General features: G+C 40.5%; 3 protein-coding genes across 5 annotated transcripts in view; 1 reads left to right on the top strand and 2 right to left on the bottom strand.

Moving 5' to 3' along the window:
- Nucleotides 1-1,906, bottom strand: part of CDC73 (cell division cycle 73) — a 108,834-nt gene extending 106,928 nt beyond the window's left edge. The window contains exon 1 of the mRNA XM_064454740.1: nt 1,704-1,906. Within this exon, the coding sequence (XP_064310810.1) occupies nt 1,704-1,834 (131 nt within the window). The 5' untranslated portion in view covers nt 1,835-1,906. The remainder of the gene's footprint in view (nt 1-1,703) is intronic.
- A 2,893-nt stretch (nt 1,907-4,799) lies between these two features.
- GLRX2 (glutaredoxin 2) lies at nt 4,800-9,399 on the top strand. Of its 2 annotated transcripts, none has more exons than XM_064454738.1 (4): nt 4,800-4,954; nt 5,543-5,612; nt 7,054-7,230; nt 7,794-9,399. In XM_064454738.1, the coding sequence occupies exons 1-4, from the start codon at nt 4,896-4,898 to the stop codon at nt 7,911-7,913; spliced, it is 426 nt and encodes a 141-aa protein (XP_064310808.1). In that variant the 5' UTR covers nt 4,800-4,895; the 3' UTR covers nt 7,914-9,399. The 2 variants fall into 2 exon arrangements, with proteins under 2 accessions (XP_064310808.1, XP_064310809.1); XM_064454739.1 differs by lacking the exon at nt 4,800-4,954 and adding an exon at nt 5,196-5,381.
- Nucleotides 9,400-15,237: 5,838 nt separating this feature from the next.
- On the bottom strand, nt 15,238-27,032 carry RO60 (Ro60, Y RNA binding protein). 2 transcript variants are annotated; one of them, XM_064454733.1, is made up of 9 exons: nt 26,810-27,030; nt 21,464-22,063; nt 20,747-20,967; nt 20,349-20,495; nt 18,804-18,941; nt 18,387-18,503; nt 17,542-17,655; nt 16,944-17,090; nt 15,238-15,637 (listed from the first exon to the last, which is right to left on the bottom strand). In XM_064454733.1, exons 2-9 carry the CDS (start codon nt 22,041-22,043, stop codon nt 15,485-15,487), a joined length of 1,617 nt encoding a protein of 538 aa, XP_064310803.1. In that variant the 5' UTR covers nt 22,044-22,063; nt 26,810-27,030; the 3' UTR covers nt 15,238-15,484. The 2 variants fall into 2 exon arrangements, 1 of the variants encoding a protein (XP_064310803.1); XR_010373411.1 differs by having other exon boundaries at nt 15,517-15,637; nt 17,549-17,655; nt 26,810-27,032.
- Nucleotides 27,033-27,106: the final 74 nt, after the last annotated feature.

The following is a 27,106-nucleotide window of genomic DNA, read 5'->3' as shown; positions in this document are numbered from 1 at the left end:
ACAAAGATAAAGCTGCCTTAATGTACACAATAAAGTTTTTCTCGCCAGCTGCTATCTTTTTGTCTTTTGTTTACAGTTTCTAGGCCTAGTTCAAGCTCTCCTGAGCAGTAGTAGAGTTAGGCTGGCACACCAGTTTCTCTGTTCCCTACAGGAAAGCAACGGAACTTGTCTGTCTAGTTAACCATTACTTCGTACTGCTTGGGAAAAGCAACTTGTACCAAGGAAAGGAAACCACCACAATTGCCTACACAGTTGCTCAGCAAAAATAAAACTAAAACCTTTCAGGAATTTTAAAACTTAACTGCTTATGCAAATATTTTTTTTCCTCTTCAGTCTAGCTGCCAGCAACCCCCACTCAGCCAGGAAGTGCAAATAAATCCCAAATGAGTTTCTGAAAGCATGACACAGGTAGTGAAATAGCACATTTCTAGTTTTCAATAGAGTGCAAAGTAAAATCAGTTAAAAAAAAAAAATCTGCCTAGAAGCTACCATAAACAAATAGTTTCTTCCCTTTCTCTCAAATTAGAAATCAGGATTTTGATCAATACTTATATTCACATCATAATTATGAAAACTTTAACAAAAAAATCCTTCATCATAAAGCGAACTACACGAGTTTTTTGACAAATCTGCAGGTTCTTCTGCTTTCCACCAAGTTTCACAGGATAATGTACTCTCTTTGATCAGTACCTGAAACGTTCGCTATCTGATATAGAACAATAAGCATTATTTTCTCCTGGGTTTAGAGAGATTCATTGAAATCCTTCTTGTTAGGACATGAAAAGCAAGCAGCTGTTAAATTCAGAAGAAAGGAGAACGAAGAACTTCCTTGCCTCGTAAGCAAGCACATATTCGTGCTAGAAAATTCAACAGATACACAAACCTCATTTTCTAGAAGTTTTCTAAAAATAAGTATTTTATCTAATATAATCACTTCAGCAACAGAAACTATCTCGCGTGCCCGTGGCGGTGGGAACAGGGGGCGCAGCCCGCTCCGGGTCCCGCCCGGGCCGCGGCCGGAGCCGGGCCCGCAGGTAGCTGCGGTGGGGCGGAGGGGAGCGGAGGCTCGCACCGCCCGGGCTTCCCTGCGCCGGGGCAAAGCTCCGGGAGAAGGAGCAGCCGCCCGGATAAATACATACGGTAAAAACGTAATGCCTGTTTTTTCCACGCAAAACCCAGAACTTGGAGTGGCACCTCCCGCCACCTCACGGGCCCGCAGGACCCGGCCCCGCCGCCGCCCTCCAGCCCCCCACGGTCGCTCAGACAGGCCGGGAGGCAAGGGGAGGCCTCGCCCCGGCCCCGCCGCTCCTCGGCGCCGGCCGAGCGGAGCTGCTGAGAACCTTCCCGAAAGGACCGGCCAGACCCCCCTGCCCGCCGGCGGTGCCGGCAGCGAAGAGCCGGGACGCGTCGCTCGCCCCGCCGCACGCCGCGGGGACGGCCCCGCCGCCGGGAGGCCAGGCCCGGCTGGCAGGCGGCATCGCACCGCGCCGCGGCCGGCGGGGGGAGGTAGAGGGCCCCGGTGTGCTCCCCGGGGGCCCCGCCGGGAGGCGGCGGTGATGGCCAGGCCGCCCCCACCCGCCCTGCTCCCTGCAAGGCGGCGGGAGGCGGAGGGCGGCGGGACCCCGCTCCCCGCCCCCAGCAACTTCGGAGCAACTTCGCCGCCCGCCCCGTCCGCGGCCGCCCGCCCCGGCCCCACCGCTCACCCCCAGATGACATAGTTGGTCTTGACGTTCTTGGGCCAGGAGAACTCGCCGAAGATCACCTCGTCGCCCTTCACCACGATCTCCTTCTTCTGCGTGTTGTACTGCCGCAGCACGCTCAGCACGTCCGCCATCTTCGCTCCGGAGCCGCCGGCCGCCGCCGCCGCTCCGGCCCGGCCCCTCTGCCAGCCGCGCGAGGACCCCGGCGCGCCGCTGCCAGGCCCCGGGCTGCCCGCCGCGAACGCCTGAGCGCCGCCGCCGCCGCCGCCGCCTGCAGGGGGCGACGCCGAACCCGTTGACAGGGAGGGAGGGAGGGAGGGAGGGAGGGAGGGAGGCGGCCCCGGGGCGGGGCGGGGCGGGGCGGCCCTGCCCTCAGCCGGGAGCGGGGCACGGGCGCCGCCGCCGCCCACCGGCCCTGCCGTGCGTTTAAACGAGCCAAGAACAAGCCGTCAAGAGACCGTAGCAAAAAAGTAACCCGGAAAATATTTATCTCCGCTGCACCTGAAGAACAAACAGCACCCGCACCGAGTACCCGGTGCCGCACCCCGCAGCGCTCCCCCGGCGCCCTTGGCTCACGGGGCGGCGGGACGGCGGCCGCTGGCGGAGGCCTCCCCCTGCCAGGCACGCTCCCGCGGTCCCGGTGTGCCAGGCGCGTTTCTGCTCAAGCACACGCACGCCGGCGGCGCGGCGCTTCCCGGCGGCCCCAGCGGGCGGGCGTCCCCCCGGCAACAGCGAGCCTGGGGTTTCGGGCCTGCAGGAGGGCGCCCGCGGTGGCTTATTCTAAGCCTTGAATTTTTCTTGATACTTTCCAACATTGGGAGAAAACATCACCCCGTTTTAAATCTGCAAAAGGTAAAAATCCATAATTTTTCTCCCTGTAAGTATCACGCACCGAGACTGACAAAACAAGACTAAAAGTCAACAGCGTATCCGTGCTCCAGTTCTGAGATGTCAGTGACATCATCCTTTGTGACATCATGTTTGCACAGCACACTGAATATTGCAAGTATATTGACAACAGTTCACAGATGGTATCGAAATAGCCTAATACACAAATATACTCAAACAGCTAGTAATGTGATGAGTTACACCAATTACTTCCAATCTTTATTTTTCAACTGGGCAAGAGGAACACTGATGTACTCAGCAGACACCACCATAATGAAAAAAAAACAGAAGGAAATTTCCCAGACTGGATTTGGAATGATTACTGGAGCTACAGCTCATGAAAAGTTGGAAGGGAACTTGAAAGGCTTCCAGTGGGACAAGTCCTGTTTCTACGTCTTATCTAAAAGGCTCACTGCAACACCTAAACCAGCGTTACCTCTGAAGAAACACGCCCCATACATCTGCCAGGCTACAGCTAATACTTTCTTCAGCAAGATACAGAGTCGTTATGTTATGACAACACAAAAAAGCCACTTATTTTAGCAACGCTGTGGCCTCTTGCTCAGCAAGCAGTGAGTGATGCAGAACATAATCAGCCACAACAAATGGCTGCAAAGAAGTTTGTTTGCATATTTCAAGAAAACGCCACAGTTCTGGGGTTTTTTTTTCATTCAAGGATGCCTTCATTGGAAGTTTTAAACAAGATTTTACAAAATAGCTCTCACAGTTTACTTTGGGGACCACAGAGAAATTATTAACCATTATTTTTATCACTAAATGATGATTTGACAAGAAATATCACAGGAACTATTTTCACATGGCATTGGATACCTGAGGGTTTATCAGCTTTATCACAGGAGATTAGGCTAGAACATAACCTGAAATGAGAAAGCACGTTACCATTTCGTGAAATGAAAGTACATCACACAGGTACGTTTCAATTGCGTTTTATGACTAGTTTAACACTAGAGCTGTAGTCTAGCAAGTTACGCTGTTTCACGTGAAATAAAAATTAAGCTGCAAAAAAACGTTTGACAATTTTACATCACAGGGAAGCTCACTAAGATGAATAACATTAAGAACAATTGCAAAAGTCCTATAACAGAGGAGCAAGCTATACCATGTCTGAATACACAGCGTTCATTTTTATATATAAGTAAGCAAAACAGCACACATTAGTCCATTTCCTTCCACTATTTTTTAAAACACAGTACTGAGTACTGAAGAGTGATCCGGAGCACAACTCTGCAAAACCTATCATCTCAACAAAGGGAAAGGCAGAAGTTTCTGCAGTACCGAAACTCTTGCCTAGACCCCAGCGGAGAGGCTCGGAGGATATTCGGCAGGTACGCTCTGCCAAGGAGGGCGTATTTGACCAGTGATCCAGGCTCCACAGCAAGTTGTGCGGGGCCGAAGCAAGAGAATGTTGCTGAACAGCGCTTCCTAGATAGTCTGAGGGAAAAAAAAAACCACAACACCCCCACAAGAAAAGTAAAACCTCCAAATTCCTTAATTCTTTAGGAAGAGAAAATGAATTTTCCAGGAATCACTAGAAACATTCCGCATGTTACAGGATTAGCCAAACACACCGCAAGCACAACGTCCCATATACCGGGGCGAGTTCCTTATCCTTCAGCACATTATTCCTTGCCTGGGAACGCTCCTGCTTCGCGGACAGGTTTTTAACGATTTGAATAACTGTAACGCAGGAAAGGAACGTAAAGAAAACCGGGCAACACAGAAAACTTCAAATTAGCTTTACGTTTGACAAAGCAAAGGCAGGGCCCAAACCTCAGCACCCGGGAGTCAGCCACAAGCGGCAGGAGACACCCCCCGAGAGCCGCCCGTCCCCGTGCCCTCTCCGAACCGCCACCCCGCTGACAGGACCGCTCCGGAGCGCCTTCACCACCCCTACAGCGCAATTCCAGAGGGATTTTTCCTCAGACAAGCAGCCCGCCACCGCCCGTATCCCTTCTGGCAGCGCCGCCCCCGCCGGCTAGGCGCCGCTCGCCCCGCACCGCGGCCCCTGGGGACTGCTGCCGCCCCCCGCCCCCGCCGCCGCCGCCGCCGCCGCGCTCTCCCCCGCTCCGAAGGCGCTCCCTGCCCGCCCCGTGCCGCCACCGCCGGTAGCGGTGCGGGACCCGCCATCCCAGGGCGGGGCGTTGCCGCCCGGAGACGACGCCCGAGGAGACCGGCAGCACGGCGGGCAGCCCGCCCCCAGCCGGGAGGCGGTGCGGGGGCCTGCGGGGCGCGTCAGGCCGCCGGGAGGACGGAGCGGGGGAGCCCCGCCCCTTCCTCTCGGCGGCCATGGCCCTGCAGGGGGCGCTGCGCCGGGCGGCGGCGGCGGGGACGCGGCTGCGGCGCGGGTGGGTCTGTCCGTCCGTGGGTCGGTGCGGGGCCGCCTCTCAGCGCGGGGCGGGGGTGGGAGCTCTCCGCCGGGGCTTTGGGCCCGGGCCGAACCCGATGGGACGGGGCCTGCTTTCTTTGTGCCCTTCGGGCGCACGTCCTCGGGGGAGCGGAGCGGCCCCCGGGGCCGGTGCCGGGCCCCGCTGGCAGCGGGACGTGCGGGCCCGGGAGCAGCACGCCTGCGGGACCCGCTCCTTTGATGAAAACGAGCGCTGTCCCGTCTGTTGACGTCGGGCTGTGACGTGGCACGCAGCCCGGGTCAGGCCCGACACTTGTGTCTGTATTACCGTTGGAAAAAAACGCGTATTTCTCTTGTGAAGGCAGCCGGTTTGGTTATTCGTGTAGTCTGGAACATCCACCTGTTTATTTTCATCTTCCTGCAGACATGTAAGAACTAGGGTGACTGTAGGTATTGCAGCTAAAGTAAACCTACATGTAATGGAGAAATCATATTAAATATTTAAACAGAACTGTAGGAAGCCAACCTTTAATTTGTGAACTGTAAAACTGTTTGAAAGCTCGAATATCTGACTTAAGTTTCTTTTTAGCTTTAGGATGGGGAATAGTCCGCCTGCTTCTGTAGGATTGTCTCATGATGCTGCTGTCAATCAAATACAGGTAACATTATTCATGCATTTCTTACTTATTTTTAACATTTCTAAAAGCCATAGTTACTTCAGAGCTCTTCTGTTTTATACAAAGAAATTCTGTAAATAGTTCTGCATGCTGAACCTGAACCTTATGTTTATTCGTAGTGCTAGTAGCATTGTGTATCCACAGCCCTGGAACCTGATCTTCCTAGGCTGCATCCATTTCACATTTTTTCAGACCTCTAATCAAATTCAGCACTGCTGTCAATGTTGGGGATTAAACCTTGTAAAATGACTGATATCGAGCAAAGTAAATATTTAAAGAGTAGGTTGTTTTTTAAAGTAAATTTACTGATACTAAATGGCAGCCTGAAATCACCTTGAATTTACAGTAAAGTAATAGTATTTCTTTTTGCCACTCAGAAACCTTTCTGTCACCCTGCTTACCACCAGCACATCCGTTTGCCTTATGGACAGGGAAAGCTGTACTAAATGGTTCCAGGAGATGCAGCTTGTTTGACAGACCCTAGGTCTGTGACTGCAGAGCAAAACAGGGTTCAGTGTTGGCGCCATTGCGTGGCAGTCATGCCATGCACTCCACAATCATTCTCCTCAGTTTTGGAGTCAAGTGCAGGTCATACACACAGCAGCGCTTCTGGTAGACATCACTAACGCCAGCTTTCCTGTTTCTCTGCTCCCACAAGAAAATGATAACATTCCTGAAAGTTAGATACTGCTAAGTTTTAACTGATTCTGGATATTCTACTCAAAGAACAGAGCATACCTTTTACTGAAAAGCTTAAGCGGAGCAGGAGTCGCTTTATCTTCCACGTAGTTCTGCAAACTGCTGAAGTTGCGCCTCACTGCCTGCTGCACTTGTGCGCAGATGCTCTCTGGGATCCAGTCAAGTGCAGCTGCAATTCTTGAGGTCGAGAGTCTGATTTTCTCAGTAGTCTGGTAGGAGGCAAGTTTTATTCTGATGTGAAAGTACAGGATGCATCTCTAAAGTTGGTGCTAGGCCACCACAGAGGTCCTCAGAACAAACTTGGGGTGGGTACGCTGTGCACCCACCATGCAGGTGATACCTTCTTGACAGATGCCTCAATAGAAGTCACCGTTCTGCTCTTTGTTTTTAAAGAAAAAAGTAGTTCATTCCTTGCCTTAAGATTCTTGTGGCTCTGGATTAGCAGTAGGGAGAATGTAGAAGCTAAGCTACTTATTATTACCTTAAAAAATTCAGAATAAAGTACAGTGTTTGACAAGATTCTTCAGAAGTATCCAGCCATCTCTGTAGTGTGGCTGGGAACTCCTCAGTTGTCCCCATTAAAAATACCTCAGAAAGACTTTTACAGAGAGTAAATTTCCTGTATTTGTTACCATAATAGTAGATTATTAACTTCTCTATTTGTTTTCACGACTGTTCGATACTATTAAAATACACGGACTTAAACATTCTTTTGAACATACAGGAGACTATTTCAGACAACTGTGTGGTGATTTTCTCCAAAACAACATGCGTCTACTGCAAAATGGCAAAAAAACTTTTTGAGGATATGAATGTAAATTATACAGCTGTAGAACTGGACATGAATACAAACGGAAGTCAGTTTCAAGACATTCTTGAACAGATGACTGGTGGCAGAACAGTAAGTATATTTCCTTACACATAACAAGCAAATTAGACGACTTAACACTACACATGTTCCTCATAGGTTACGACCATATCACGTTCTTCATTCTTTTGAGACAAATAAACTTGGGATGCAAGCTCCTAAATTAAAGACAAGGTACTGCAGAAGGGTTCTGTACCGACTCTTCTTCTTGAGACCCTCTGGCTATCCCTCTGAGGTGATCTTTTTCATATTGCCACTGAGATAATTATCAAAGTCATTTTTCATTTGTATGGGTACATTTAATCCATTGTGTTTAACACTTATATTGTAATTTCTTAATTTTATGTAGTCTCAGTTGACTCAATTATTTTATGACGGTCTCCTGTACAGTGACTTTATCCTACTTTTGAGGGGCACACAATGGCAAAGTTTCCCATCTCTGTAAATATTATGGAAATGCATGAGTTGTACAGTAGTATTAAATATGCATAGGTAAGAACGTAACTATTGTGTGTATACTGGAGTCCATGTGGGCTTGCTGAGATTTTTATCTTTTTTCCAAGAAGTAACTAATGCAATTTTCATTTTCTTGATAGGTCCCAAGAGTGTTTGTCAATGGGACTTTTGTTGGAGGCGCTACAGAAACTCAGAGGCTTCACAAGGAAGGCAAACTGCTTCCGCTAGTTCATCAGTGTCAACTGAAAATAAAATCCTGAACAGCCATCTAGCTTAGCATAGTCTTCCCTTGTCTAAACAGAATTTTAGACAAGTTAGAAGATCACAAAGATACACTGCATCAGCTGGACTCAACAACTTCAAGCCCTGGGTTTCTAAATCATATATCATCCTCTGACACAGACTTTATGGACTTGGCAGACTACTTGGTGTCCTTGCCTCAGCTTTACCACAACCAAAATGGTGATAAAAAACCATGATGTAACTCTTGGGGCTGTAATTGTGAGATACTGACATAATTTTATTGTTACTACATCCTGATAGCATGCTTTGGAGAAGTATAGAGCGTACAAGAAGAATCCTGTGTTTGTTTTGCTGCATATGAGTTGGCTTTCTAGCTTTGTTCCAACTTTTAAATGATCAGTTTAGTTTAATGGTGCCTTTAAATTTAATTCTCTGAATGTTAAATTGTAATCATGAAGACAGTGTGAAGCGAAACAAGTTTGTAGCGATACTGCTGTATGTACGTCTGCCTTTCTGACATTTCAGCATCTGACCCCTAGCTACCCAACTGTATGTCCAGTTGCTACAGAAAAGGGAATAAAGATTTGTGCAGCTTTAGAGGTGTAGGCAATGGCTTTCATCTTTACTCTGCTCTATGAAGCATCAGTGTCTTTAGTGTCATTCGGGAATATCCTTCTAAGGGAGCCAGACAGCAGACAGATAGCCCTCACAAAACTGTGCAGCTACAAACTATGTAATAATCAATCCAACACTATTATGAAACTTAAGACCAAGTAAAATGGGTCTAATATGCATAGAGTTTATTTAGTACTTAAATTCTACAGTCAGAATGCAGTTTACTAGTGATTTTAACTTGCAGTTTAGTGTCTACAAGAAATGTCTAAAATTCAGTTTTAGTTTCAGTACAAAGTACATCCAAAGCCAGACCAGGCAATGCCAAGACTCTGAGTTACTTCAAGAAAATTCATATGCAAGTAGAAAATTATATCCCATTCTTCAGTGAAAGGGACCATTACACTACTAAAGGTGCACGGTTTAGAATAAAAACATTAGTCAATGAATTTTTACTCCCTCCTTGCGAGTAAGACTCCTGTTACTTCTATTGCTTTCAGCACTGCTTGCACCTAAACTACTTTTTTCCCCCCTCAAGGGAAAAAAAGCATCACATTTATCTTCAACTCCAGATCATTAGGACTGTCAGAGTATCATATAAATTTGACAGCTTCAGTTTTGTGATGCGGGTTTGAAGTAAGTTTAAACCACATCATTTGTAGGAAGTCTTTAATATACAGCTGCCTGCACTGTGCACCTTTAACGTGTAATGAGCTAAAGAAACACACCGACCTCGTTATATTTTTATTATTGCTGTTTACTGTATTTTGCCTTTTCATCACTGCCTTATTAAAATTTTGTTTACCAGGACACACTTATCAAGGTTAAACACACAAATGTGCATCTCTCCCTAAATTTGTACTTAATAAAGCAATTTATTTTGCACATACAGTGGTAACCAAGTATTGTTTTTCTCTGTGTAGAATTCTCAGGCCAGTTATGTTTTCTCAGAAGATTAACAATACTTTTGTTCCTGAAAGCTGGTAAATCCATCATGTAAAAATAATAGCGTACAAAAGAATTTTTCAAAGACCTTTTCATTTTGTTCCCCGTTTAGAAAAAAGTCCCGAAACAGTAGTCTAAAATAACCCTTTGAGTTCTAAGTTTCAGAAAGCCCAGGGCATTGTCACTTAAGGCAATATTCTATTCCAACTGTTGAGAAAAGATGCTGTATGCCTGCAGATCTACGTGAGTGCCCGTTTATTAAAGAAGATGTGTTTTAAGGCACTCAAAGGGTTAACGCTATTTCTTTTTAACGGTGTTAAGGCTCCCCATCCAAATAGCTTCTCATTAATTTTGTATCGTTTCATAGAAAGTAGCAGCAAGACGGTGCATTCATTATTGGACAGCACAAAGCCATGTCATGTTGAAGTTATTTAAATGTGATATGGCAGTTAAAGTAGGGTTCTACTCTGGGGAAAAAAAAGGGAGGGACTCAAAAACAGTAAAAATTTCCATAGTTTTTGCTTAGCACTGTCTCCAGGACAAAGCCGTTTATCTTAAAATCACGCCTGCCCCGGGACCTGAATGTGAAAAATTATCCACTGAAAGATTCTGTACTTACACTTAAGACATACCTGCTCGTCCAGCTTACACACCATGCTCCTAAGAAGCGTGAGAAGCTGGAAACAAACATCGAGTTATTTAACTAAGTAGATAGAGCTGTGAATGCGCCCGTCTGTTGCTTCTTATACAGAACTATTTTTAAAGAGTAGAACTACACTTCTATAGGAGAATGTAATAGAAAAGACATTTTATTTGTAACTAGTTGTGCTTAACTCTAAGAAGCTGGTAACATTCGGAAAACAGCCATTTATATTCATTATTAGTTAATGAAGCATTTGTAAAAGTTCTCAACATACCACATATATGTATATGCAAATATATATATATTTAAACTTAAAATCAGAATGCAGAAATACCTAAAGAAACCATGCTTTACGGTATCAAAATTATAAATCCAAATGTAAGCACAGGTATTTAAAGACACCATACCTTCTGCCAAAATTAGCTAATCTTAGCTTTCAGAGCAGCAGCACGTACACAATACACTGTCCTAGTGTTTTACCTTTTCCCCCATAACGCTTACTCAGCAGTGTTGTACACTGTATCATGGCAAGATGAAATCTCTACCATTTCAGCAATAAAGTCATTAAAACAGCTTACTTACAGCATGTTTATCCACTGTGAACAACTGCAAATAGCAAAATAAACCTATAAACTGATGACATGCTTAAAAAAAAAAAAGATTAAAAGTGCAAGCAAGATGATGATTCTTTGCTTAGGTTTATTTCGACATCCTATTCTTTGAAGATTTTCTCTAATCAATACTGCAAAGAAGCTGCCCATTTATCTGGAATACTAATTTAAATGTTTCCCTAATTCTGCATGTAACAGCAGCTTGATAATATGAGACAGAACAGAAAGCTCCAACCTACTGAACTAATTATAGAAAAAAAAATCTAAATTTGAAAAGCCAATTTTAAGCAGCTACTTCGTAAAAATAAAGCCGTTCCTAGGCAAATGACCGATTTTTGTAAATAAAGTATACTTTAGTCACTGATCTTTATACCAAGTTTTACCATAAATCTGATAGATACAGCAAATTAAATGTTTTAAGAGATTTATATAATCACAGAAAAGAAAAAAATTATCCAGTTTTTTAAAAATTAAGATAAATACTATGACATCAGTTTTCTGGTATAAGTTATTTAGCTAAGCTATCATGCTCACTGGCAGCACAAAGGCAGAAGAAAAAAAAAAGAGGCAAAAAAAAAAAAGGAATGGACAAGAGCTTGTACGTGAAAAGAGATTCAAGTATAGGCCCGAGGCGACAAGGAGATGGGAGAGGAGAAAAAATGCTAACATTAACAGACAAAAGGAAGGGCAAAGCAAAAACATAATACAGGAAACAAAATAAACGGAACCAATACTAATGCTTCTGGTATGGTGGCTACGAGTTAGGTACATGATTAGGAGCGCAGCATTTTGCATTGGAGAAAAATAGTTTCCTAGTGTTTTTAACGGCAGAGCCATTATTAAAATAAATTTCCAAAACTGCTGGTGTATTTTTTTAAGCCCGGAATATATACTTTGTTGAATAGCCTTTTAAAGCCATACCCATTTATGGGTCCCAATTAAACAACTATGAAAAAGAACACAACCCCGCTAATGATTTACGTTTAGCAAACAGGTTTAACAGTGGTTTTAAGCAGCGAGATATTTTAGGGCCACTTATTAGCGGCCCTCACATAGCGGGCACTTAGACTGGCCCTGCTGACTTCAGATCTACACCTACTTTTAGACTTCTCTTTTTTAAACACATAGGTTTGTAGGTAAAGACCTATATTTTGCCTGTAATCTAATTCTACAAGCATCCCAAACTCTCCTCCTTGCTACAGGTCTAAATTCCTGACACAAAATTCTATTTCTTGGCAATACTGTCTTTATTCAATTTATTACACAATGCTAATGCATACATTTGCATGATTTTTAAGAAATCTTGAGTGCCTTCTGCCCTCTCCACATTGTTGATTTCTCCCTTCCATGAAGAAACTTGACCTTTGACGTTCATTCATTACAGCCCTTCATTACAGAAGAATATTCTACCTCTGCTGTGCTTCCAACCATTCCATCCTCTTCTTCCTTCTTAAAGCTAAAGTGCCAGAACATTATAGTCTTAGACATAATAATCTAATACTTAAGAATTGTTAAGGGGATCACAGTGAAATGGCACTCAACTGAAAGTCTATTAATTCTGTTCCATATCAGGAACCTGCATTCAGTCTACTGATGTATTCTGCACTCAGACTTTTTTTTTTAATTAATGTTTAGAATAAAATTAACTATCTTTAAACTTGTCTCTGCTCAATTTTTACTGGTAAACTGCAGTGCACAATTATAGCCCCATTTTTGTTTTGTTTGAGTCAAAGTGTTCCTCCAATGCAAATGCAAATAACTTGAAAGAGTCAGCATCTCCTCTTTATTGAAAGGGTAGGTTATTTATTGTATACCAGATATAGTTTTGGAAATTATCAGCTTAATAACTAAAGACTAAAATCAGGGCAAACTTATCTTATGGCAAATGAGTCATGCTGTCCCCTAAAATTCAGTATATGGGCAGATAAAAAAGATCCAGTCCATGGAAAAGAAATACGCAGCATCATTCTTCTATGCCCATTACTGTAAGATAATTTAAAAAAAAAAAACCCAGACAGAAAACAGTAGAAACAAAGGTCAACACACTATAAAGTTTCAGCTGTCAGCATTCACTTCAGTTTCCCCTCTCTCTGAAAACCTTAAAGGAGGAGCAGATGACAACATGATCTCATTGGTGCTAGTTCTATATCGCATAACCAAACCACTTAGAATATTCTATTTCTAATAAGATTTTTTAGTACAGAGATACAGTAAATATTTAGGAGCATATTATGTACTCCAGCATGGATTACTATCTTTAACATGGTGCACAGCTATCCAGTGTCAACAGATACAGGGAGCTACACTTCCTATAAGTTCTAACGAAAAGTTCATCTTCACTTACACTCTAGTTCAAGGAATTGTATTTTAAGCTGGACTGCTTTCAAAGATGCAACACTAAGATAACCATTCATTCAATCTGTTAGCAACTAGTCTAATCTTTTACTTGCAGTAAATTTATGCAATTAACCGCACAAAGTTACTTGAAATACCTGTTCAAGTTTTCATTTCATATTTATAGTCCAAAATATTTCCTATTACTTCACAAATACTACTCCAAGTAACAAAAAGTTCTTGCAGAAGATACTTATCAGTTATTTCCAACATCTCTAGTTTAGAAGGAAACACCTAATCAGATGTTTGACTATTGCGTAATTTAAAACACATCACTACCAAACCAACCCAAAACATCAGTGCATTTACTTGAAATAATTATTAACATGTATTGAGCAAATGAGTTTACTTCCCATATTCGTGGTGTTCGTTTAGAAAGGAGACTAAAAGTGGTAAGAAATGGCTAATTTTCTTTTCCAAACACAAAGTGCTATGTCTCAGCTTTTGTAGGAACACTTGTTTTTTCTAGGTGTCACCTGACAAGCTGGCAGCAGTCCAGTATTTTTCAAGCATTCTGTCAGAGCTGTACCATAAGCGCAGTGATAATTCAGAACTACAATCATGTCCACTGAAAGGTAACATTCCTGCCACCAGTTCTTTAAGCCACGGTTTTAATGCCAGAAAAGGCTTCCCTCACTGTTTTGATTTATTCATTAAGGTAGAGCGTGAGTATGTAGCAGAATACCTTCAGTAACATGTAACCTCACATTTTAGCACCAAAAGAGATATCCATCCTACAGAGCGTGAGCTTTGAATTTATAATCAATATGTACGAGGCATAGTGAAAAGTGTTACAAGTATCAAAAGTATAATATGAACTTCAATTTTACATTTAAAAGCTTGGGTTTTAGGCAGAAAAATATGGTCTTAGATGTCATTTACCACAACTGTGTTATTTTTATAAATCATAATTGCTTTCAAATTAACCTCAAATTCACTGTTTAAAACAGCCAGAATTAGCATAAAGGAGCCTGACATACATATGTCTATGGGGAAGTTGTAAACGCATCACTAAAAAAACCCTTTCTCATCTTCTAAGACTGTGATCTACTAAAGGGATCTTAACTTCCCCCCTACGCACACATATATAAACACACACAGAGAGAATTAAATACATATACACATGAATTGCTATCAATTCCTGTTCGAAAGTTATAAGATATTCACTAGCTTTCTCCTTATTTACTTACACTTTTACTATCAGACTTAAAAAAAAAAAAATCCAGTTTCAATCACTTCCTAAACAAGATTTTGAGAACATGGAGGTGACTGTACATTTCATAAAAGTTTTTAAGAATTGGTCACTATAAACTGGAGGTAGTTTTGAAAAATGTTAGCTTGAATTAATTTACTAAATCAGAAGTAACGTTAATCTACAAAAAGATTTTAAAAAATGAAATACTCTCCTGTTAGGAAGATTGTTTCTGTATCATTGAATACATTCTTTTGAAGAAAATGTAGCTGTTTGCTTCTGGTTGTTACCTCTCAGCTTTCAAGAGGAGGCCAAGACACATGCACTTGTTGATATTCCTCACTGAAAGTGTGCTGATGCTTCCTGAAGTTATAACATGGACTGTGTGTGGCTTCCCAGCCACTTCCAAGGTCTTTTTCTACTAAAAACATTTTTGAAAACTTCCTGTAAAGTGTATTAACCCTAAAATAGTACTTCTGAAACAACACTGTACAGAAACTGCCCCTCCATTTATCTAAAGAGAATTACACTTTACTCCTGAAAACCCAGATGATAATCTAGATAAAAAAAGATTTGCATGAGATCTTCCACTTTCAGTTTTATCAGTATAAAATTTCACTGGCTAACTTTTATACTGCATCACAGTCACATGGTCTCATACGTGCCAGAAAATACTTCTTTTGTAGATTTGAAGCGTAACATTGGAAACTGTTGAACCATAGTAATTTGTTTAAGATAAAAAGGTTTTTAGAAGTCCAAAGAAAAATCCCTCTCAATGAAGTTCCTGTTAAACTGACATTATTAAAAATACTAAACCCACTTTTTTTCCCTGCCCCATCCTAAGAGTAATTCATCAATTTATTCTTCCAAACAAGCATTCCACACCAACAGGGTGAGGGAAAAATTAAAAATCTCTTAGTATTTATAATCTATTATAAATGAAATTATGTATTGTGTAACCCTGTAGCTACTTCTAGCAAACTTGCCACTGTTAGTTTAAATTGTGTGCAACAGGAAAAAAGAGAAAAGAGATTTCTCATCTGCTTTTCTTGTTTTCCCTTCACAAAAAAGGTAACATTCTGATATGTATATAATGTACCATATTCTAATAAAAAATATTTGGCTGGGAGTTCCCAGGGCAAAGTCTGTTGCCAGCGATGGACCCACTGGGAAGAGCAAATGCCTAGAAAATTAAATCAAATCCAAAGTGAAGTTTCGAATAACATCCAAAGCTCCTGTATCAAAGCCACATATATCCAACATGCCTCTGTCATCTGGATCTGCGATCGTAAAGCCATTTGAGGTCATTCCACAAACAATCAATTTAGCAGGAACACACATTTTCTAGAGGAGGGGGGGAAAAAAAAAAAAAATCAGAACACACATATACAGTTTATGTACACTTAAACATGCCAGAGGGCCAAACGTAGCTATCTGGCTTGCATAAACCACTGTCTGAATAGGTATAGTAACAGAAACTAGACAGGCCGTAACCACCAGAATTGCAGACTGCCTGTTAACATTGTACTTAACCCACAGCAGATATATTTAGATAAATGGAAACAATTATAATGGGGTATATTAGTACAACTTTCCTGCAATACTGGGATTCATAGATTATTTCAAATGCAAACATTGCATTTGCTATTCTGCAGTTCATTCTGAGAGAAAACTTGAAATAATAATTTTCAAATCATCTAATAGGAGTCAAAGAGTGTGGTTTTGTATAAGGCAAGGATTTCCAAATATTGGTTAAACAAATACAACAACTGTGACCTAAACAACTCTGCTAAATGAGCTGAATTTGCAGGTTAGTAACCTGTAAGGTAAAGCAAAGCAAGTCACACAAAAGCCAGAGTACAGGAACTTTTCGTTTAAAGAACAAATCTAGGAATGGGAGCTAATCTCAACTCAGAAAACTAAAACACTGTGGGCAAGTTAGATTTTTGGTATTAATTTCAACTGGGTGGACATGATATGAAGATTAACATCCATACATATGTGCTTGCCAAAAGGCATTTTTTGCAGTTCAAAAAATAGTTCCTTTAAAGCATAAGGGATTGTTTGCTGATTAAATAAGTTTCTGATAAAAAAATACCTTCTCCAAGCACACTGCTTCACTCTATTTTAAAATTATGAAGCTGTTTAGCTTAGAGTAGCCCCTTGAAAACATAATGAGCATTCTTCACAAGATACTATCACCTCATCCTATTGACATCTTCCCTACAGGCTTATCTTCATTATTTCATTTAAACTTTGTGGTATCTACTGTGGACATCAAAGTTAAATTTAATTCCATGAGCCAAATTTCATCCTGTAGGAACTATAAAAAACTTTTTCAACCAATTAATATATAGAATGCAGAAATTCATACAATCCCTGAATACCAAAAAATTTTTCACTGGTATTGCAGTACACCAAGCAAGTTAGGACAGTTAGAAATCCTTTTAGCAATTCAGTGGTTTTAAATATGAGCAATTAGTGCAATACGTGCATGAATTCTGCCTAACTGCACAATGTAATAGTTTTTAACAATATACAATTATTTACTGAAAAAAAGCCACAACTAGTTCAGTCTCTAAAACATATTTTTTAGAGCTGGTATTTATTTTGCACTGTATTCATAAATTATAAACAGAAGCATATTTACCTCTCTGTACTCTCTAAGGGCTGTTGCAGGATGAGTATTTCCAGCAAAGGTCTCGTTATCAGTAAATACAATGAACACATCAGCAGCTGTCTGAGTTTTTTGAGCCCATATCATTGGAAGGGAACAATCAGTGGTACCCATTGGAATCTTAAAAGAAAAAAAAACCAAAACCATGGAACACATCAATAGAGAAATTAGTAAGCCATGGAAAAACTACTTTTCCTTATGTAAGCTTCATGCTTTATCACACACAGAGGCTTCTTTGTTAACCAACAGTTCATATATTCATTTCAGTTCAGTTTTGTCGAGGGTCTTTTTGTCTGATTTTTTAAATATTCTTTTCAAACTAACTCATTGTGACTTAACACTGCCATTCTAAATTGCAATGGTTATTATCTGGCAGTTGAAATAAACACATTTGCTGGACTTTCTCAAAATAAAAGGGAGAAAAAAATGTGGTGTTTTACTATACAGATAGAGACGAAACATAGGACAAGAACTGATTACAAAGAAACTACAATGTAACTGCTGAAACTTCTGCACTCTGACATAAGCAACAGCTATTTCCTAATTATTTTTATTTTTTTATTTTACATACTTCATACATTTTCACTAATACTTGAGGTAACGTCATATCAGCCGTCACTGGGCAAGGGACAATTTCATGTGAGAAGGCCACAATATGGGAATCCTTCTCAGTACGTGCTACAACCTGAGAAAGAGGAAGACAAAAATAATTTAGTTATTCAGAATTTTTAATGTCTGAATCAAAGCATTCCCTAACAAACACATAACATGACATATCCTTCTGTATTTAAGTCACCATGGTCCTCATACACACCAATGCTTCACTCTACATTTTAAATATTCTGTACTATTGCTGCAAATAAACATTGTAAAAATCAGAGCTAAAGAACTGCTCTAATTACTGTAACTGAAGATACTTCCATATTTCTTCTCTCCTCTCTGACATAAAGCACTAAACATTTTTCAACACCAACAGAAGCTTGACTCCTCTACAGTGTAAATACATAAGAAGGTTTAGAGTATCAAATTGAGGGGAAAATTATTGTGATACAAAAAGGCCATATTGATAACTCAAATGCACACAAGAATTATCCCAGAATTCCTTAATCTGATCTGTATTATTCTATGAATGTTCCTGAAAAAAAATAAAACATGTTTTCAGCTAAGGGAAATGAACAAAGTGGTCAAGGCTGCTTTATTTATACTGGAAACCAACTTCTTCAAACTGATCTTTCTGTATATGGTTGCCAGTAGCTTTAAGCATCTGATCTACCAGTGAGGCACTAGCTCACATCTTCTGTACTCCAAAAATATTAATTCTAAGTTTCCTTCTGATTTCTAACCAGCTTTAGAACACCTCTGTACCCAAAGAGCAGCTCAAGCTCCAAACAGTTATAAAGAAGTTTAATGCCTCACCATACACATCGCTGCTGCAACTGTGCTAGCATTGAGCACGCTGCCCAAAACTTTTTGTGTCATTGATGCACTGACATCAACTGCAAGTAAGAAGCGTTTTCCTGTTGGTTCAACTGTCTGAAAGGGAAAAAAAAAAAAAGGTACACATAATATATTAATTTCTTCTTCCTTCTGCTTTCAACCCTAGAAGTGGGGCTTTTTTTCATTCTTTCTGGGGTCACATTGGGACAATAATGTTGCCAAAAGCTGAATAGATCATGAAGTTTTGATTCTTTGTTTAATAAAATCCCAATTTCTAAGATTTCTGTTACAAAGTTTCAAAACTGTAATCCACCCAACAAACTTTCCTTGATCATTTTATAAACTTTCAGAAAACAGAGTTTGTAAAAAGCTTAACAAATTGAAGAACTATATTACCTTGAAAGTTTTGTAAAATGAGGCATCTAAAGCTTCTAAAATGTCTTCATCAGGACGCCACCAAAGCTTCCCTCTGCTTCCATGCCCAGCTTTATAGGTTTCTAATGCAACCAAAATATGGAATGGATGTATTCTACCCTACAAGCAAAAGAAATCAATACTAAGTTTTTGAAAATCTGAACTCCATTAAAAAAAAAATAACAAACTAAAACTAAAAATAAGATCCTACTACAAAAATCTCTGGTTTAGTATATTGTTAATTTAAATTTGTTAAATTTGAAGAGTTTATGCTGTCTTTACACAGCTGTTGTATGAACTGATACCTGTCAGTTACTAGTAATGAACCTCATGCCCTTTCCAGAATCCTCCAATGAATTCCAAATGTTATCTTATGCCATCACCAGAGTTCTGGTGAAATGTCACAGCTCAATATCTGATTGTCTAGTGCTTTTTTCTACCACAGAAGATAAAGTCTCTGTCCTCCTCAGGGGAAAGGAGTTGAGCTAGGAAAAGAGCAAACTTAAAACTAGTTTTGTATCAGATACAGTAAAACTGGATAAAGAAACTCTTTTCAGAATACAGCATTCATTTTCCTCTTACTATACGAGGACAGCCCAAATATTTTCTTTTTTTTGCTTTCACTGCATAAACCAAATCAGTGGCTGCCACACGCTAAGTGTTTTAAACCATATCTTTGCTTTACTGATTTTGTTATCTTTTTCCTCAAGGGGAATTTCAGTCATTAATCACTACCAGCAGCAAACCTTAGCAAATATGAAAGCCTGTCCATTATCGCTCTTGCATTGAAGTATTGTGCCACCATCTTTGATCTCCCTTCCTCAGTGCCTCAATATGATTAAAGAAAAAAGCAGAGAATGGGAAGAGCAGTGGGATGGGAAAAAAAGGACTTACTGTTGTTGCTCTCAGTTCAACTACAGTCTTGAAAAAGTGTCCCAATTTTAATCTCCCCAGCTCACAGAACTATCAGAAAAAGCCACTTGTCTTCTCTATCTCCCCTTTGGGGACCCCTCTTTTCCCTCTTATTTTTGTACCTTTTCAATGGATAGTAAAGCAATGTGAGAGAATAAAGTCTCCTTGTTACGTCTTTTGTTTCCTCTGTGCTGCTCTGCCAGTTTCTTCATTCACTTCCTAGGATCCTAACACAAGTGACTTCCACACATTTTTTAAGCTTGTATTGCTAATTCTGTATTACAAGACTCAGAATCAACCTGTTGGATGAACCCAACTGGCAAAGCCTGCCACAGCCCCAATTTAAGAAAAGATCCTAGCTGTCAATATACTTAATTTGTAAAAAAGTTTCAGAAATAGGGGGCAGGGAGGAGGGAAATCATCATACGAGAAATGATAAATACAAGTTTTAAAACAAAGGTGCAGGTATTCCACTGCCGGTTTTTAAAAGAATAAACTGCACATTTCCTCCAAAGAACATCCTTTTTATTTTGTAAAGAGGTTGCCTGGAGAAATACAGCTTAGAAAAAGATTAAAAACCACAAAGGCTGGCACTGATTATGAAAAGATTCTTACCTTTTTTAGCAGCTTCTCATTTCTCAGTCTTTCACATACTATTGCCACTTCTGAACCTCGTGGTTCAAGCACTGAATTTGCTGTCAGCTTTCCTAAATTTCTCAACAATACAGAAATGGGCATCTCCTTCAGCAATGCCTTCCAAACCTATGATTGAAGAAAGAGAAGGGGAAAAAAAAAGATGAGATTCCCGCACTACAAGAACTGACATCTGTACACTAAATAAGAGTATTTTAAAATAAATGTACAAGTTATGTGAAGATCTTCATTATTTTAAATTAGCTGCTTGGGTAAATACTTGAAAAACAGCTTAAGGACCATTTTTAATGGAGATCTAGACTTAAGACTCTGAAAAGCGTTACTCTAAAGAGGATACAAAGCTAATGAAGTCTACCTACCTCTTTAGATTTCAGATGATTTGTCAGGAGATGCTCTCTAACTAGACCATATTCCTCTATTAAATGAGTAACTTCCAATTCATCTTTTGTGTGTTTTACTCTCTCCACAGCCTCCAGATACTTTAAGAGTTTTTCAGTCTCAGCAGAAACTGCTTTGTCTTTATAAGCCTCCTGGACATCTTTCCACCCTTTGGTAATATATTTAGTGACTATAGCAACTCCTATTGAAAAGAAAAATATTTTCCAAGCAGGATTACTGTCTTTATACTGGCATTCATCCCCCTAGCAAGCAAACGAGTTAGCAGGTTTCATTCTCAGACCTGCCAAACCAGCTATAAAAAAGGTCAGCCACACAGAACTTAGAGCAATAGTTTTAATTACTATATTGTTCTTCTAAGAAGTAAGGAGCCTAACATATCTGAAACCAACAGACCTTCCCAAATAACAAAAAAAGTGTTACTTCATCATTTGTAAGCAAATAGGAAGAAAGTGAGGGAACTGTATTATTTTCTCTTCTCCTGACATAAGGAAGAAGCAACAAACTCTGCTTGCCTTGAAGAAAAACAGGTCAATTTCTGATATGTTTCTAAGGTGCAATTTACAGGATACCATCACTAAGAAATCATCAGTCTACAATGGTATTTGGGTTTCCAGAATACCACAGTAAATGTAAACTGTTTAAAACACAGTATGTTCAGGTAAATAAAAATGGATTACCTTCACTGGCAGGTTTTAGGTGGGACAACCTCAGAAGATCTTTATGAGACCAACCACTTCTTTGCTTATATTTTGTAACTGCTAAAGCAACAGCCATCCCATTCTTCCCATTGTACCAATCTGCAACAGCTTTCCTCAGTGCACGGCCCCACATGCCACATTTCATGCCCTCCTTCAGATCTTTCTTAAATTGGATGAAAGTAAAGAGATGGGTTGGTACGCAACACACCTCAGGAACTGCTTTAAATGCTGCTTGTTTTGTTTTCGCATCGGAACACTGTGAGCAAATTGCAAGAGCAAAAAGCAGAGGCTCTTGTTTTGCTGCTCTGCCTTCTTGACTAAATGTCTTTATTTCTTGAACAACTTCACAACCTCTACCCTCTTCAATCAGTCTTATTAAAGCTTCTGCATTTTCAAAGGCCAGCTTCTGCTCCTTGATGTAATAAGTACCACTTTCTGAACCAAAACACAAGAAACGTTGCAGTCGATTCAAATCGGTGACATGCCACACATAACCACTTTCAGAGTTCGGCACCTGCTTCTCATTCAGGAGTTGCACTTGGTTTTCCTCATCCTCCATTGTTTATACTTCCAAGAGGTCTGTTGAAAGAACAATAAAGTTTATTAAGAACTACTGTGAAATCCTGATGACTCTACTCTTTTATCATTTCTTAACAAAGTAAATATATCTTATGTATACACTCATAAAATTTCTGTCATAAATTTAATAGAAGTATACTGTAAGTGTGCAATAATACAGATCTCCGAGCTACAATGGTTACAAATTTATTTCCTTAAAACCAACTTAGAAACTACCTCACCCCAAAAAGTGGCACACAGAAAACATGGCTAGTATTACGCCCTTTCACCACCAATATATTACACTACTTAGGTAGATTTTTGAATTGCATACTAAATTGCCAAAACTCAGATCTTGCCCTACTCTATTATGCTGAAGAATTGGTAATACTGACCAACTGAAGAAAAACGATGCTAAATAAAGAACTAAAATACTGAAAAACTGTTTAGTCAGAAGACTCTGTGAGAGTTTAAATATGGTGGGATTCAGTAAGGCCTAGACAACAGCTTTTTACCAAGCAACAGTAGCTCAAGAAAAAATTATCTTTATTACAGGCTCAAATAGTCTGCTCTTTCAAGTGAGATACAAGAAATGTCACAGACCTAACAACATATTCTGTACTGCTTTACATTTGAGGTTAAGAAGCAAAAACCGCACAAAATTTCACAATCTTTCAGGTCTTCACACACTCGAGTTGCAAGAGAGTTCAACTGTAATATTTGTTGGCAACAGTGCTCTTGGAGAACATTTAGCATGGTAAAATTCAAGTCATAACATTTAAACTGAAATAAACACAGGTGAAATGAAATCAGCAGAGTAAGGGGAAGAAAATTCATCATATCTCCAAAACATTAATATGAAAACAATAAATTCAGTTTTCTCAGTTCTCACCAAACAATAAAAAGACACTAAACACCACACCAAAAGGTCCTATTAAAAAAAAAAGCACCAGTAATCCACTGCATCAAACTGCATGTAGATCCTAAAATATGCACACCCTAAAGTCTGAGCACACACAGCTGACATTTCAAAGAAATCCACTTAACAAGTTTTAAATATTGCAGATATTTACTTTTGAAATGCTTTTTTGGATACTGACAATAAAAGCCATTTTGCTTCATTTACCAGGATAAGCTAGCACAGATAAACGTCACTAATGTAGATGGAGACCTTTTTCCCCAGTTTAGGTAACACACTGATTTACAAACAACTTCCCCACTTTCTCTTTGACAAAGAATTCTTCCTTCTCTGCAGGCAACTGGAAATGTACCTGCCCTTCGTTCTTGCCTATCTGCAGTGATATGCTGTCTGCATCCAGAATTAAATAATAAATAATCATCAGTGCTCCCACTGTATTCTATATGCTGCTAAATCATAAAAATAGAAGCCGTATGCTGATACCCGATTTAAAAATGCAGGTTTCAATTAAAAAATAACTAAGAAATATCCTCCACTGTATTATTCAGAGCGCCAGTGCTCAGCTATTTTGCTTAGCGCTTAAATATTCTAACAATGTTTCCTGCCAAAACAATTTAAATACACATCGTGGTTGAGCGTAATTTTCACTGTACCTGAAGCATGCAAATACACTGAAAATAACAAGGGTGGTATTCGCAATGCATGAATACCACATTGGTACATTTTAATGCATAAATAAGTTTTATTTCAATACATTTCAATTAGCTGGTTTCATTAAACAGTAGGTAGTATTTCATAATAAACATACAAAACCCAAACAAAAAATCCTTAAATCACAGTCAGCATCCATTACTCAATTTATTAGAAAAAAAATGGTATGTGGAAAGATACTGAAAAACACCATTATCCTGAAGCAAAACAAGAATGGGAAGGATAAAGGATCATGCATGAGTAATGAGATCTCCATATAGATGAAATATTGAGAATAATTTCTTGTTGCATCTTTCATACCCGTTATATTAAATACTACTACATTAAAATAAGACTAATGGGAAAACTCTTTTCAGTTACCTATGGATTACCAGAGACTTAAGGTGAACCGGAAGGACCATGCCTTTGGTTAAACAAAACATTTATGATCTCACTTTGGTGATTATCTTAAGAAATACCAGCACTACTTTGAATACTTTAGAGTTTTTTCCTACACTTTTCCATTTGCATGGGTTCTATCTGATATGTCCGTTTTATTTTAATTCTCTCTTGGAGAGTCTCACTTGTCCTCACACGCTTAATTTTATAGTCACTAATACAGATTAGCTACCATTGTCAATAACATTGCTAAAATTATAAATAATACTTATCTGGTTTGAAATCTGGACTTGTGTATAAAATACCGTAACACAAGACCAGTATTTCCATCAAAGGTATCATCCTGAAAGTCAAACAGTTCACTGCTTCATTGTTACATGTGAATATGCTGGTGATGTTAATTGTATTAAAGAAGTTTAGAGCTAACCATGAGAGAAAAAATTTCTCCCGCTGCAGTTCCCTATCACACCATGCAACAAACCTAACTTACACTTAATAATCGATAATTTTTACATTTACTTTTGTAGGGACTAGGCTTTTGTATGGACTCATAGCACTGAAAAGAAGCATGGCCTAGCATCCATAGGCTTCTGACGCAAACCGTGATTTTAAAAGATAGCTGCAAATGTACACTTCTATTTTTCCTGACGCTTAGCTCTTTAATTTGCCTTTTTAGGAATACACTTTGAGCTACAAAACCAAATGCTGTTTTGATTTCCACCTTTTGTAAAGCTTCATTTTTCACTCAGCCCTCAAAGCCGTCATCTCTAGATGAAACACGATATTTTGCAATGGAGTGAATTACCTGCAGCACTTATCCCACTAAAAATGCATACAAAGAGTCTTCTGGAATCTTTAATTAAAGTTTTTAATACCTTCTGATAAGCAATCTAGGGTGCAAAACAGACTTATCTCAAATGGCTTATTGCTGCCTCAGAGATTTGGAGAGCTTCAAACCAACATAATCTTTTGGATCCTAATAGGAAATGTAAGCTCTTTAAAATAAATTTATATTTTAAATATTAACCTTGAAAACTGCAATAACTGATGCAAACCAGTAATTTCACTACTAAACAGCCACACTAGAAGTACCAAATTTAAACTTTGCCAGGATCTACTGGAAAAAGCACTTATTCAGTGTTGAATTATTTCAGTCATGTTGGCCATTTCTAACTCCTGTTTTATATTTCGACCTCACTAGGCTCCCAAAGCTATTCCCTCTCTCTAACCAGTCCCTCTCCTCTGCCCAGACCTCAAGCATATTTCCTCTTTTAATACCTGTACAACACAGACAACTTTCACCCTTGCAGATGAATAAATGCAAATACACACCTAACGTATGCTGTACCATAACCCTAGTCTTCATCTGCTGAGCTGCAGCAGTGAACTTGAATTTCAAACACTCACGGAGGATTTATCAATTATATCCTGGCTCCATAAGCACTTCCAATTTCTGAGCTACCTGAATACAAACAGCAAGGTGAAAAGCCTTGAAAGTCACAGATTAGACACTTTATAATGAAAACTGCTCAACTGAAATTTATGGTTGCTTACCATTTCATTAATATGAAAGACAGAAAATACTAAGGGAATTTTTTTGATATTCCAAACACCACGTAAACTAATCTACTAATCTATAAATAAAATATGTCTTTGACTGGTCTGAAACAGCCTGTACAGCACTTGCATCTTGATTGGTAAGGCAATATCTTTATGTTGCTGTACCATAACATGACTAAGTTTCTTAAGTTAACCTCTGTTATTTCCTATGACTTTTACAGTTCACCCCTAGTTTTCCTAAGAAATAGAAGATCTCACAGTACAAGTTCCAGGTACACATGAAAAAAAAATACACAAAAAGCACAAAGCTTAAGTTAGAACCTGTAGTTCTATTAAAGTTCTTAAATTTAACTGCTACACTAGCAATGATGAATCAAACTTTGTAATGAAAACATGGAATTAAACTTTGACCAAGTCATATGTTTTACAAAAAAAAAAAAAATTGCACTGACATTTTAAAGACAACAATACAAACTGTCTTCAAATACTTCAAAAGCATACACGCTTTGCTCTATAAGAAACTGCATTCTCCCACTGCGCTCTCAAAACTTTGTATACACGTTAAACTGAAGATTACAAAGAATGTCCTCCAGTTTATTGAGCAGAGATACTATAACCATCACACCAAGCTGTGGTTGTAACAAAATACAGCTGCGCTACAGCAGAGCTCTGACAACAACGTAAGTCCTCGTACATCAGAAAATAGCATCTCTATGCAAACAGGAATGCCAGGAGAACATTTCCCAAATCACAAACGGCACGATCACCAGTATGATGCCAGCACAGGGGACACCAGACTACCCGAGCCGCACGCTAGCTCAAAAAATTCGACTATAGATTTTGCTTAAAGATTTATTTGCTTAAAAAAAAGTTATTGACTGGAAGAGAAAGGTAGCTTAGCTAACGCAGAACAAAATCATGAGGAAAAAGCATCAAAAGCCGATAGCCGAAAACCGCGAGTTGAGCTCTCAGCTTCTATGAAGACGATAAATACTAGTGACGGTGAAGCGGACGAGCGACCCCGAACGCAGCGCCCTTTAATCCTCTCAGGGGGTCCCCAGCACCCCGGTGCCCAGCGGGAGGTGGCGGCCTCGCCAATTCCCTCAGCATCCCCGGCGACCCCGACAGGGGCCGGGAGCCCACACCCCGGAGGGCCAGCCCCCCCCCGCCCTCCGCGCTCCCCCGGGGGCGCGACTTGCCTGCGAGGCCGCGGCCTGAGAGGGGCCGCGGGGCAGGGCCTGCGCGGGCCAGCGCGGCCTCCGACGCCGAGCAGTGGCGCAGCCCCGCGCAGCTACTGCGGCGGGCGACAGGAGGCGGAGGGCGCCGCGGCCGGCGGCGGAGCCACCGCCTTGGGGGGCAGGTAGAGAGTGTCCTACTCCGGCCGTGGGAGGCTCCGCGGCTCTCAGCCCGGCCCGGCCCCGCCCCGCCCCGCCCCGCCCCGCCAGCGCCCTGACAGCATCCCCGGGACCCGGATGGGGCCGCGCCCACCGCCCCCC

This window comes from Phalacrocorax carbo, chromosome 6 (genome assembly GCF_963921805.1).
Source record: "Phalacrocorax carbo chromosome 6, bPhaCar2.1, whole genome shotgun sequence".
NCBI lineage: Eukaryota > Metazoa > Chordata > Aves > Suliformes > Phalacrocoracidae > Phalacrocorax > Phalacrocorax carbo.
Note: the sequence above shows the minus strand (reverse complement) of the source record. Positions and strands in the feature narration are given on the sequence as shown.

Excerpts from the sequence above, each read along its gene's own strand:
- RO60 (XM_064454733.1), bottom strand. The coding sequence starts at position 22,043 with ATGGAGGATGAGGAAAACCAAGTGCAACTCCTGAATGAGAAGCAGGTG. Across the intron at positions 20,968-21,463 it reads CCTAAAACCTGCCAGTGAAG|GAGTTGCTATAGTCACTAAA; the intron begins GTAATCCATTTT and ends TCTTTTCAATAG. Across the intron at positions 20,496-20,746 it reads ATCATCTGAAATCTAAAGAG|GTTTGGAAGGCATTGCTGAA; the intron begins GTAGGTAGACTT and ends CTTCAATCATAG.
- GLRX2 (XM_064454738.1), top strand. The coding sequence starts at position 4,896 with ATGGCCCTGCAGGGGGCGCTGCGCCGGGCGGCGGCGGCGGGGACGCGG. Across the intron at positions 4,955-5,542 it reads GGGACGCGGCTGCGGCGCGG|CTTTAGGATGGGGAATAGTC; the intron begins GTGGGTCTGTCC and ends GTTTCTTTTTAG. Across the intron at positions 5,613-7,053 it reads CTGCTGTCAATCAAATACAG|GAGACTATTTCAGACAACTG; the intron begins GTAACATTATTC and ends TTGAACATACAG.